Source organism: Plecotus auritus (genome assembly GCF_963455305.1).
Source record: "Plecotus auritus genome assembly, chromosome: 4".
NCBI classification, from domain to species: Eukaryota; Metazoa; Chordata; class Mammalia; order Chiroptera; family Vespertilionidae; genus Plecotus; species Plecotus auritus.
The window spans coordinates 127532824-127546000 of record NC_137775.1 but is presented as its reverse complement, the minus strand read 5'-3'; the positions used below and the strand labels follow the sequence as shown (position 1 = coordinate 127546000).

General features: G+C 40.4%; 1 protein-coding gene across 1 annotated transcript in view; it reads left to right on the top strand.

Moving 5' to 3' along the window:
* Positions 1-470: 470 nt before the first annotated feature.
* CEP41 (centrosomal protein 41) overlaps positions 471-13177 on the top strand; it is a 37834-nt gene continuing 25127 nt past the window's right edge. Inside the window, exons 1-2 of the mRNA XM_080664075.1 lie at positions 471-595; positions 8379-8442. Coding sequence (XP_080520201.1) covers positions 563-595; positions 8379-8442 — 97 coding nt within the window. The 5' untranslated portion in view covers positions 471-562. The remainder of the gene's footprint in view (positions 596-8378; positions 8443-13177) is intronic.

Here is a 13177-nt window from a genome sequence, read left to right as displayed (position 1 = left end):
CAATCCTGTCCCTTATCTGTTCCCTATAGTGGAAGTAGTCCAGATGTTTGAAATGGCGTTAAGGGGGGGGGGGGGGATTGGTGTGTGTGTCCTAAACCGTATTTGTGCTTCCACATTTGCTAGAACGCTTGTTTCCCTTACCACCACCACCACGACCACCACCACCATCTCCCTCCCACTTTCGAGCCCTTGCTCCCCTTCTCCTCACCCCCCAGCCCCGCCCGCATCTGCGCAGTCGCCCCCATGCAGGCGCCAGCCTGCCCCTCCCCCGCGCCCCTCTTCCCGCGCTACCGCTCTAGCCCGTGAGGCCCAGCCCAGAGCACAAAAGGCCTTGGCAGCCGGCGTCCCGCGTTGCCCTTGGCAACCATTGGAGTAGCGGCTCCTTCTACCTCGACCCTGCAAAGAGGTAGTAAACGGGGCCTCCATTGGCTGGCCGGGAAAGGCCAGCCAATCGGAGAAGAGTTTATAGGGAGGCGGCTGAGCGGAGATTGTAGGGGTAGGAAGATAGGGTTAGAGGCAACCGGTGAGGCTAGAACCTTGAACGTGGTCGGTTGGCGCAAATATGTCTGTCCGGAGGCACATTGGGAATCCTGAGGTGAGGGCCAGGTCCTAATCGGAGAGGCGGAGGGGGCGGGCGCACCGGAAAAGGCTCCACGTGGGCAGGGAAGAGCAGCCGGCGACTTCCGCCGCCCGCAAGGCGGGAAGCGGCCGGCGTGAGGAGGGGTCTGGAGGGAGAAAGGAGGCGGGGCGGGCCGGGGGCGCGGAGCCCAGGCCTTCCTCCCGTGATGGGGCCCCCATCCCGCCCTTGCTCACTGCACGCCGGTATTTGTCGCCCAGAGGAGTGAAGTGCATAAAGAAAGACACAGCCCCTCCCCTCAAAGGGCTTGCAGTCTAGGAGCGGCAGATACAAAACATGAGTAACATACCATTGCAGCCCCGAACACTAAAGGAACACCATCAAAAGCAGCTGTCATTTCTCATTATGGGGATAACAGAAAGAGCAGCAATAAGCAGAGCAAGCCTTTTGGGAAGGACGCAAAATATGACAGTTTTACCCCCACCCCATAGGGCCTTTTACTTTCTTGTCTGTTTCGCCCCTACTGCCCTGTTTCATTTGTGTTCATTTAATTTCAACTAGTGTTTATTGGACTCCCACTTTGGAGTAGGTGCTAGAAATACAGAGATAGTAAGTCAAGGCCTTTGTCCTGTAATAAGTTCAGTCTAGTGAGGGAGACTTGTAAACAGAATTTGAATGCAATGTGATTAGGGAACAGCATGTTATAAGAGAGCACAGGGGAAAGACTGCACTTAGGGAGAGAAGGGCCCTGGAGTGGCCTGAACCGGCCAGGTGATGAGCCAGGTGAAGAAGCACTACAGATAGGACAGCGTGAGCTTGATAGAAGGTGTGGAACATGGGAGTGGGCAGTTCCCTGCAGAGCCCAGGAGTAAAGTCTGGAAGGGCCTCTGTGCCTTGCTAAAATTCCTGGCCTTTCTTACTGACCAGGAGTTGCAATTTATTATTATTATTATTATTATTATTATTAATTATTATTTTATCTCATGGTGGATGCCTATGAGCTATGTTGAAAAAGTTGTGAGGCTGAGCTTAGGCTCTGCAGGAGAGTACCATGATGGATTCTATATGGTCTCTACCATGGAGGTGGGGAGGGAGGTGGGGAGAGTGGCAGTCAAACTGCCATATATTTATCTTGTCTGCTGGCCAGAATTCAAGAAGCTTTTTAAAGTAAAGAGTGATATGATCTGGTTTGCATTTTAGGCACATGGTTGGGACACATTGTGGAGAATGGATCTGAAGGAGCCCAAGTCTGGGCATAGGGAAACTGGTTGGGTGGTTATTATGTTATAGACCTAAAGGAAGGCCACAGCATGAGGGACAGAATTGAGAAATATTTAGGAGGTAAAGTCATCAAGACTTTGTCATTAGTTTTGAGAAATGAGAGAGTGATGGATGATAGGTTCCCAGCTTGGGCTCCTCATTGGTGCTGATGCCATGCTAATGAGATCAGGAATATGGGTGAAAGAGGATTGGGGGAGGAGCAGGGATGTGTGATTATACATTTGTATCCTAAAGGAAGATGTCCAGCTTACTCTCCTGTTTTAGTGGAGCACAGTTTCCTGTAGTTTCTTGAGCGTGCATAAGAAATAAATATTTTTTTATTTATGCCTAAGATATTGGGCATGTCTAAAAATGTTAGTGCTCTACCTTCACATTTACTTGCCTGAACGTTTGGTTGAGTATAGAATTATTGGTTGGATTCCACCAGCATTTTGAAAACATTGCATTGTGATCTTCTAGCATCCAGTGTTGCTGTGGAGAAGTCCAAAGCCATTCTGTTCCTTTGTATGGGACTTGATTTTTCCTCTCTGGAAACTTGTAGAATCTTCTCTTTGTCCCCAGTGTTATGATCTTTCACAAAGGTATTCCTTCCTCTGTTTTCACCCATTTTGTTAGGTACCAGAAATGCATGTCTTTCTGTTCTATAAAGTTTTCTTGAATTATTTTGTTGTTGACTTCCTCCTATTTTCTCCATCCTCTCTTTCTTTGAATTCATTATTTTGTTGTTCCTTCTATATGACTTGTTCTCAAATTTTAAAATTTTTTATCTCCTTTGTTGTTGATGACATTATTACAGATGCCCCCCATTTTCCCCTTCTTTGCCCACCACCACCCAGACCCGTACCACCACCACCACCACCACCCCCTCCCTACCCTGGCCTTCACCACAGTGTTGTCTTTGTCCATTAGCTGTGCATATATGTTCTTTGGCTAACCACATCTTTGTCTTTTTGCTCTCTTTGGGAGATTTGTTTAACTTCATCTTCCAGTCCTCCTATTGAGTTTTTAATTTGTGCCATAATGTTTTTAATCCTTAAGAGCTCTGTTTTGGACTCTGATATTTTTTATGAAAACTCTTGTTTTGATATAAATACAGATTCACAGGAATTTGCAAAAATAGTAGAAACTAGTCCCATATGCCCTTCACCCAGTTTCCCCCAATGATTATATTTTACATAAATATAGTACAATATCAAACCAGAAAATTGGCATTTTTACTGTGTGTGTATAGTTCTAGGTCTTTTTATCACATGTGTAGATTTAATATAATCAAGATTTGCACATGTGTAGATTTTGCAATCAATATAAAGAACTGCCGAAACCGGTTTGGCTCAGTGGATAGAGCGTTGGCCTGCGGACTGAAGGGTCCCGGGTTCGATTCCGGTCAAGGGCATGTACCTTGGTTGCGGGCACATCCCCAGTGGGAGGTGTGCAGGAGGCAGCTGATCGATGTTTCTCTCTCATCGATGTTTCTAGCTCTCTATCCCTCTCCCTTCCTCTCTGTAAAATATTAATAAAATATATTTTTTAAAAAAAAGATACAGAACTATTCCATCACTACATTATCTTCCTTATACTAACCCTTCCTAGTCACATCCACTTTCTTCCCCCTCATTATTCTAACCCCTGGCAACCACTAATGTGTTCTCCATTTCTTCAATTTGTAATTTTAAGAATATTGCATAAATGGAATCAAGTAGTATGTGACCTTTTGAGATTGGCTTTTCCCCACTAGAATAATGTCCTTGAGATGCATCCAAGTTGTTGCTTGTAGCAATATCATTCCTTTTTTTTTTTTTTTTTGCTGATTAGTATTCTGTGGTTTGGATGTATAACAGTTTATTTAACCATTCGGCTATTGTGGGATATTTGGCTGCTTTCAGTTTGGGGCTATTACAAATAAAGATATGAACTTTTGGGTATAGTTCTTTGTGTGATGTTAATTTTCATTTCTCTGGGATAGGTGCCTAGGAGTACAGTTCTTGGGTTGTATGTAAGCTTGCATTTAGTTTTTTTTAGAAACTGAGTATATACGATGATGGCATATACTACATACTATATAGTCTAAGTATGTAGTAGGTTATATCATCTAGATTTGTGTAAGTACACTGTGTGATGTTTTCACAATGATGAAATCGCCTGTGTATTTCTCAGAATGTATCCTCATTGTTAAGTGGCACATGACTGTACAAGTTCATGTGTGGATATGTGTTTTCATTTCTCTAAGTGTTTTTAAATATTTTCCCCTTTCATAGCCTCAATTTTCTCCATATTGCTATTTTTCTTTTTGTTTTGTTGGAGATATTTATATTAGGAAGCTTGAGCTGCCATAACAGAATACCACACATCAGGTGGCTTATACAACAGAAATTTTTTCCTCATAGTTTGGGAGACTGGGAAGGTTAAGATCAAAGTGCTAGCCAATGTAGTTTCTGGTGCGAGCTCTCTTCTGGCTTGCAGATGTGCCCACATGACCTTTCTGTGAGCAGGTATGGGAAAGGAGCAGGTTCTTTGGTGTCTCTTTTTATAAGAGCCTGTCCACCCTTATGACCTCATTTAACTTTACTTCCTAAAGGCTCTATCTCCAAATACAGTTACATGGGTATTGGGATTTCAATGTATGAATTTTGGGGGACACAATTCAGTCTATATCAATGTTCTCAGACTTCTTTTATCCCTAAATTGTTAATTTATGTTTTCGTGTAGGAAACTTAAAATGTGATTGGACCCTAGCTGGTAGGGCTCAGTGGTTAGAGCATAGGCTGCACATTGAAGGGTCCCAGGTTCAATTCCTGGTCAAAGGCATGTACCTGGGTTTCCCATTCACTCCCACCCGTATGTGGGAGGCAACCAGCCAATGTGTCTCTCTCCCTTTCTTGCACTTTCTCTGAAAAACAATGGAAAAAAAATATCCTCAGGTGAGGATTGACAATAACAACAAAAAATTAAAAATGTGATTGGTGCCCAGCCAGTGTGGCTGAGGGGTTGAGTGTCAATCCATGAACCAGGAGGTCACGGTTCAATTCCTAGTCAGGACACATGCCCGGGTTGCAGGCTCAATCCCCAGTAAGGGGAATGCAAGAGACAGCCGGTCAATAATTCTCTCTCATCATTGATGTTTCTATCTCTCTCTTCTTCTCCTTTCCTCTCTGAAATCAATAAAAATATATTTTAAAAAAATAAAAAAGATGGAGAAACTGAGTTTCAGTAAGTTGCTCAGGAGTACACAGCCAGTAAGCAACAGTAGCCCACCCACCACCCAGTCTGACAACCTGAAATGTTTCTAAACATTGAGTTGTCCCTGGGGTGGGGGAAGAAAATTGCACTTGTTTGAAAACCAGTTATCTATAGGATAAAATCCCCGTTTCCTAGCATGGATACAAGGTCCTTGATGATCTGTCCCTGTCTGTCTCTCCAACCTCATTTGACCCCATAGTGCCCCCTATGGCTGCCCTCAAAGAGCCTGATATAATACCACAGACATGAACCTTCTCAGCTTCTCTGTCTCCCTTGTAGCTCCCACCCACTACTCTTTGAGTTTAGCTAATTAACTCAGCCCTCAGATTTCACCTTCAGGAAACAGTTCTTTACTCTAGGTCTGGATTGGGGGCTCATTTTACATACTCCTGTTGCACCCTCAGCTTCTCTCTCCTTGTTTATCATGCAGGGTGGCATCTGTTCACTTGCCTTCCTTCTCAGCATCAGGGAGAGCTGGATGGCTAAGAATGTGTTTTTTTACCTCTGTGTCCTCAGCACAGTGGTTTACTCCTAGAAGGCACCCCGTAAATGTCGACTGAATGAATGGTTGGCACCCAATAAGGCTTTTTTGAATGAATGGTTTTCCTTGAAACAGCTTCTTTTTTCAGTTCTTTCACTTTCTACCACCCCATCCTGTTTATGTAATTGAAAAAAAAGCTGGTTGGTCAGTAGGTCAAGAAACAGTCACCCCAAAGCAAGAATTTTAATGAAAAAAGTATGGCAGTTCCATAAAATCCACGGTGCTCTGCTTAGAATAGAGCACAAATACTTTTATGTTGCGATTGATACTAGAAAGTCAGAAACAAGAAGTTGGACCAAAATAGGAAAATGAGAAGAAATACTACATTTTCCTACTGCAGCATATGGATTTCTCATTAGGCTATGAAAGGGAAAACCGGGGGCGGGAAGGCTCCCTGACTGCAGCTGTCCGCACTCCCCCCATCATTCTGCTGCCACCACACCTGGTCCCCAGAGACACCCTCACTTCTTAGCTATGTTGGCTTAGGTATGGACAAATCCCCTTAGTTCAGCAGAGACTAGTGTGGAATTTTTCAAAAGAAGCTTTGCTAGGCAACTAGGGGAAAAACAAAACAAAAGTAAAAACAGGAAATAGCATATAGGAATTATAAAAATACAGAGAGCAAAATAGAAAAAAAGAAAATTTCTAGCCTAAGATAACTGAGTTCCAGTATTAGCTTTTCTTTTTTTAAAAAAAATATACAGTATTTTTTTATCGATTTCAGAGAAGAAAGGAAAGGGAGATAGAAACATCAACAATGAGAGAGAATCCATCGATTGGTTTGCTCCTGCATGTCCCCCACTGGGGATTAAGCCAGCAACCTGGGCGTGTGCCCTTGACCAGAATCGAACCCAGGACCTTTCAGCCCCCAGGCCGATGTTCTATCCACTAAACCAAATCAGCAGGGCAAGTATTAGCTTTTCTTGACTCAATTTATTAGACACATTTTCCCTATTTTTTTGGTTTGCTTTTGGGTTTTTTTGTTTTGTTTTGCTATGATACTGTCTTCCTCTGGGAACTTGTCCTAAAGTCCCCCATTTTAGTCTTTGAATATTTTCTTTCACTTAAGAGTTTTCTCAAAAAAAAAAAAAAAAAAAAAAAAAGCATCTTCTCCATCTTCATCTAGGAAAGGAGTTGAAATTGTCATTAGAGTTCCTTTTTCTTCTAGACAGCAGGTGACTGATCAGATGGAGAAACCTTTCAGGGTAAAATAGTTCAGGGGTCCCACAAACACAACCATGGCGAAGGTTTTACTTACCTAGAGTGAAATGAAAAACATAGGTAATGTCAGTGAGTTTTGTAATAATAGTAAAGGACCATTCTTTTTATTTTGAGATTTTTTTTTCTTTTTAAGTGTTAAAATAGCAGATGGTAGTTTTGAGTCGTTAGCTAAATGCTGTAGTTACCTATGTTTTCAAGGGTAAGTGATACAGGTTTTAAAGTTTGATGTTCTCATCTAAGGAACCACCAGGTAGTTGTTATAATACAGTCCTCATTCTATATATTCATTTATTGATTATTAAGTCCTGGTGAATACAAATTTGAGTAAGTTATTGTCCCTGCCTTCAAGGAAATCCTAGACTAGAGAAGAAGTCGAGTTTTAAACAATGGTACAGGGTGTCCATATTCGGGAGGGAGGGAGAAAAGAAAGTGCCTAATTCCACCTGAGGCAGCTTATAGAGGAAGTGAAATTTTGTCTGAGAAAAGGCATCCTAGGCAGACATTTGCTAAGACTGAATACCTGAATGAATGTGGCACACTTTGGGGAACATTCAGGCAACTTTAACTTGGCAACATGTGGGTGAGTGGCAGAAGATGAAGCTGGAAAGGTATTACCCAGTTTAACTTCATATTCCACAGCTACCTGTGACTGAACATACGGTTTTCATACTCGCAGGCCAGAAAAAAAGCCTGAGCAAGAAAGCTATATTCTGTAATGTCCTTATTCATCAGCCTTTTCTCCGTTAATGGCTTTTGAAAATGTCACTAAAATTTAATGTGGGTCAATGTCCTGAGCTTGGATTCAGAGTTCACTGGCGGAGTACAGGAGAAGGGAGACCCAAGATAGGCATTTTTGCTGGCTATAAACTTACCCTGAGCCTGGATGTGCTCCAGCTGCACCAAGAGCAGCTGCCATTGTAGTGACATCTGTGGAGCCTCAGTCTCCAGGCAGGCAGCGGGAGAGGCCGGCCAAACCGGGTCCTGGCTTGACAACATCTGGGCACTGTGCTCAGGTCTGGGTCCACGTGCCCCCTTTTTAGGAGAGATGTGGATACAGTCTAGAGGGTCTCCAGAGGAGATGGCCTACAAGTCATCATACAAAGAATAAAATTAAAAAGAAGAACAAGAGAGCTGCCTTTAGTTTAACTGATTTTTTGAGGCAGAGTCGGGTGGCTTATTCTGGGTTGCAACAGTGGACTGGATGGAAATTAGTGACCAATTTTGGCTCAATGTCAGAAATGATTTTAAGAGCCTTTTTCCCTAGTCCTTTTTTTACATACTGCTATGATATTATTTTGGCAAAATATGGAAATGTTTTGACAGAAACAAGACAGCCTTCTTCACCTGTAGAGATGCTGTAGTAAATAGTCCTATTTTGAAGGGATTGTTGGACCCCTTGAACTCTTCCCACCTATAAATTCGATGAAATTGTAGCATTTGTTCTAATTTTTAAGTATCTAACTTTGCCACCCTTATCTTTACATTAACCCAATTTATTTTGAATTTTTAAATTTTTTTTAGTATCTGACCAAAAGAATACCACAAAACCCAAAGTATCAGCATGTCAAGTCAAGACTGGACACTGGTGAGTAAAGATTAAAAAATTAAAACTTTTTAAAAATTCAAAAGCTAATTGTTGACAAGAAGCAGCTAAAAGTTTCTCACTGTCTTGTTTGATGTCTTTCTGGGCTCAGGGACTTGTTTTTGAAACCTGTTTCTCAGATTATCAGCCACAATTCCATTCACATAATTCGCTTATTATAAATTGAGAAATTGATGAAAACATTGTTCAATAAGTTGCAGGGCTGAGGCTAATAAATATCAGATGGTCAACTTCTATTTGGGGACACCTCAAGTATGTTTCTTTAAACTGGGAGTAATAGATTATACTTGGGTACATTTGTTCAATTTGGTATTTGCAGAGTTCCGGCTACATGCAAAGTTATGGCCTATGGGACTATAAAGATGAGTGTGAATCGTGATTTTTGCAATCAAAGAGCTTAGATTCAAGTGGAGGCAGACAGACTTGAATGAGTAACTGAAATACCAGACAAAATTAAATTAGTGCTGCAATTCAGGTAAAATGAAATTTGAGTGTATTACTGCTTATTTCCATGCTGTTAACATTTTTCACCAGGCCCCTTGTGGATTTGCAGCCTTGTGAGGTTTTTGTTGTTTATTTGTTTAGTGGTTTTTTTTTCAAACTTTTAAAGCCTTCTGTGGAAAATCCATCCTATTAAGATGGTTTCGCTAGTAGATTGGGGTACTGCATGCCTTTAGAATACTGAACATTCCACCAGTAACCTGAAGACAACTGAGAAAATAAATTGGGATGTCAACTTTGTTTAAATCTCATTCATTTTGTCTTTGTCTTTTTCCAGTCTCCTTCAAAATCATTATCTCCCACTGTACATGTTTCCTCATATAAAATAGAGTTAAATGCTTTAAATGAACCCATTTGCAGATACAATTTCTGGGGATCTTTCTTTCAAACATTTCTGTGCTGTACAGATATTTCCTTGCAAATATCCTGTTTGATGGGAGGTTAAAAAAATATTATCTGTTATTGAGAAGCAGGAAATTGTGGCCAGAGATTATGTGATTTACATGAAGTTCAGTAAAGAAGCTAGAACAGGGATTTGTATGCAGGATGAGGAAGTGGATGTTGGAGAACTGGTGCAAAGTCCTGTGTATTGTTTCAGTCCTGTGTACTGTCCTGATTTTTCCCCAGAGCTGAGGGGTTTTTCCCAAAAAAAACATACATTTGTCTATAGCTTATATCTTTGTCTCTTGGAAATTGAACTGAAATTTCAGTGAAAATCCATTTCTTTCTCTTCAATTTCTCAATTCATAACCAAAATTTGACTCAATATAATACCTGAAATTAATTTCAGTTTTTTAAATCTTCTTTTTATAACACATAGTAATTACCTATATCCTTTTATATTCTGAGATTTTTGTTGTTGTTGTTAATCCTCACCTGAGGATATTTTTCCATTGATTTTTAGAGAGAGTGGAAGGAAGGGGGTGAGAGATGAGAGAGACACATCGATTCGTTGCCTCCCACACGCACCCCAACCAGGGCCTTAGATTGAACCTGCAACCCAGGTTTGTGCCCTTGACTGGAAATCGAACCCGAGACCCTTTGGTGGGTGGACCAATGGCCTAACCACTGACCCACACCGGCCAAAGCTATCCTGACATTTTAAGCTAGTGTTTTGCTAATTAAACTTTTTATTTTGAGGTAATTATAGATTCATATGGATTTATAAGAAATGATGTAGAGAGATTCCATGTACCCTTTACTCAGTTTCCCGTGGTAAACATCTTGGGAAATGATACTGCAAAATCACAACCATGATATTGACATTGGTATTTATAGTCTAGATACAGAATGTATGCATCACCACAAGGATCCTTCATGCTACTCTTTTAAAGCCACATCCGCTTTCTACCCTCACCTCCTCCCTAACCATGGCAACTACTAATCTGTCCTCCATTTCTAGAATTCTGTCATTTCACAAATGCTATATAAATGGAATCATACAGTATGCGACTTTGCGGATTGGCTTTTTCGCTCAGCATAATTCTTTGGTGGTCTATCCAAGTTGTTGCATTTATTAGTAGTTTGTTCCTTTTTGTTACTGAGGAGTTATACCATGGTATACTACAGTATAACCAGTTGCTTGTTGAAGGAGGTTTGGATTGTCTCCACCTTTTGACTATTACAAATAAAGTTGATGTACACATTTGTGAACAGATTTTTGTGTGAATATAAGTCTTCATTTCTCTGGGATAAATGCCCAGAAGTACAATTGCTGGGTTGTATGGTAGTTGCAGTTGTGTTTTTTTAAGAAACTGACAAACTATTTTCCAGAGTGGCTGGGCCATTTTATATTCCCACCAGCAATGTCTGAGTGATCCAGTTTCTCCACATCCTTACCAGCATTTACTTGGTTTTTTACTTTAGCCATTTTGATGGATATGCAGGGGCCTATCATTATGGTTGTGATTTGCATTTCCCTAGTGGCTAATGATGTTGGACATCTCTTCATGCGCTGATTTACCACCAGTATATCTTCTTCAGTGAAATGTCTGTTCCTGGCTTTTGCCTATGTTCTAACTGAACTGTTTGCTTTTTAATTGTTGACTTTTGAGGGTTCATATATATCCTAGGCACCAGTCCTTTATTGGATACATGCTTTGCAAATACTTTCTCCCACTCTGTACCCTGTCTTTTCATCCTCAGAGCAGGGTCTTTCAAAAAGCACAAGTTTTTAATTTGGAGAAAGTCCAGTTTTAATGTTTCCTTTTGGGTCATGCTTTGCTGTCAAGTCTAAGAACTTTTTGCATAGCCTAGATCCCAAAGATCTTCTATTATGCTTTTTTCTAAAAGTTATATAGTTTTAACTTTTACATTTAAGTCCATGATACATTTTCAGGTAATTTCTGCGTAAGATATGTGACTTAGAGTGAGATTAACGTTTAGCTATGGATGTTCAGTTGCTCTAGCACCATTTGTTAAAAAGATGACCTTTCCTCCATTGAATTGCATGTTCACCTTTGTCAAAAACCACTTGGGCATATTTATATGGATCTATTTCTGAGTTCTCCATTCTGTTCCATTGATCTATATGTCTATTCCTCTACCAGCACCACACAGTCCTGATTACTGTAGCTACATAGTAAATTAGATACTTAAACTTGGTTGCTGATTACTCCCACTTTACTTTTCTTTACAAAATTATTTTAGCTATCTTAATTCCTTTGCTTTTCATGTAAATTTTAGAATAATCTTATTTACACCTACAATAATATTACTATGATTTTAATAGTAGTTGCATTAAACCTGTGTATTCATTTGGGGAGAATTGACATCTTGCTATGTTGAGTCTTCCAATTCATTAATATACTATGTCTCTCCATTTATTTACACCTTCTTTGATTTATTTCATCAGCATTGTATAGTTTTCATGATATAAATCCTGTACATGATCTGTTACATTTACACCTAAGTACGTAATGTTTTGAACAATTGTAAATGGTCCTATATTTTAAATTCTGGTTTCTAAGTGTTTATTGCTAGTATATAGAAATACAGCTTATTTTTGTATGTTTATTTTGTATCCGGGACCTTGCTAAACTCACTTTTTTTAGGGACAGGAGGCATTTTGGTGCATGTTTTGGTGTATGAAGGAGAAGGTTGTAGATTGCTTGGGCTTTCCAGTGTAGACAATCATGTCATCTACAAAAAGGAACAGTTTTATTTCTTCCTTTCCAGTCTTTACACTTTTTATTTTCTTTTGTTGCCTTATCACAATAGCTAGAAGTAACAGCACTATGTCACATAAAAGTGAAAAGAGTAAGCATCCTTGTCTTTTCCCAGCCTTAGGGGGAAAGTATTTAGTCTTTCATCATAAGTATAGTGTTAGCTGTATTAGGTTAAGGAAATTTCCTCCTATGGATGTTTTTCTGAGAGTTTCTATCATGAATGACTGTTGAATTTTACTAAATGCTTTTACTGCATCAATTAATCATGTGATTTTTTCCCCTTTAACTTGTTAATATAGTGGATTTTCAATATTGTACTAGTTTTGTATCCATGAGATATAAACCTCACGTAGTCATGTTGTATAATTCTTTTTCTTTTTTAATCTTTATTGTTGCAAGTATTACACATGTCCCTTCTCTTCCCCCCATGGACTCCCTCCAGACCACCCCCACTCCCCATTCCAGGCCTTCACCACCCTATTGTCTGTGTCCATGGGTTATGCATAGATGCATACAAGGTCTTTGGTTGATTACCTCTCACTCATCCACCCTCCCCCGCCTTCCCTCTGAGATTCCGCACTCTGTTCCATGCTTCCATGTCTTTAGAACTACTCCATTCATCAGTTCATTTTGTTAATTAGATTCCACATATGAGTGAGATCATGTGATACTCGTCTTTCTCTGACTGACTTATTTCACTCAGTCATACTTTCCAGGTCCCTCCATGCTGTCTCAAAGGGTAAGAGATTCTTCTTTTTTACTGCTGCATAGTATTCCATGGTGTAAATGTACCACAGCTTTTTTACCCACTCGTCCACTGATGGGCACTTGGGCTGTTTCCAGGTCTTAGCTATTGTAAATTGTGCTTCTATGAACATAGAGGTGCATACATTCTTTCTACTGATTTCAGGGAGAGGGAGAGAAGGATAGAAACATCAATGATGAGAAAGAATCGTTGATCAGCTGCCTCCTGCACTCCCTGTAATGGGGATCAAGCCAGCAACCCCAGATATGTGCCCTGATTGCAAATCAAACTATGACTTCCTGGT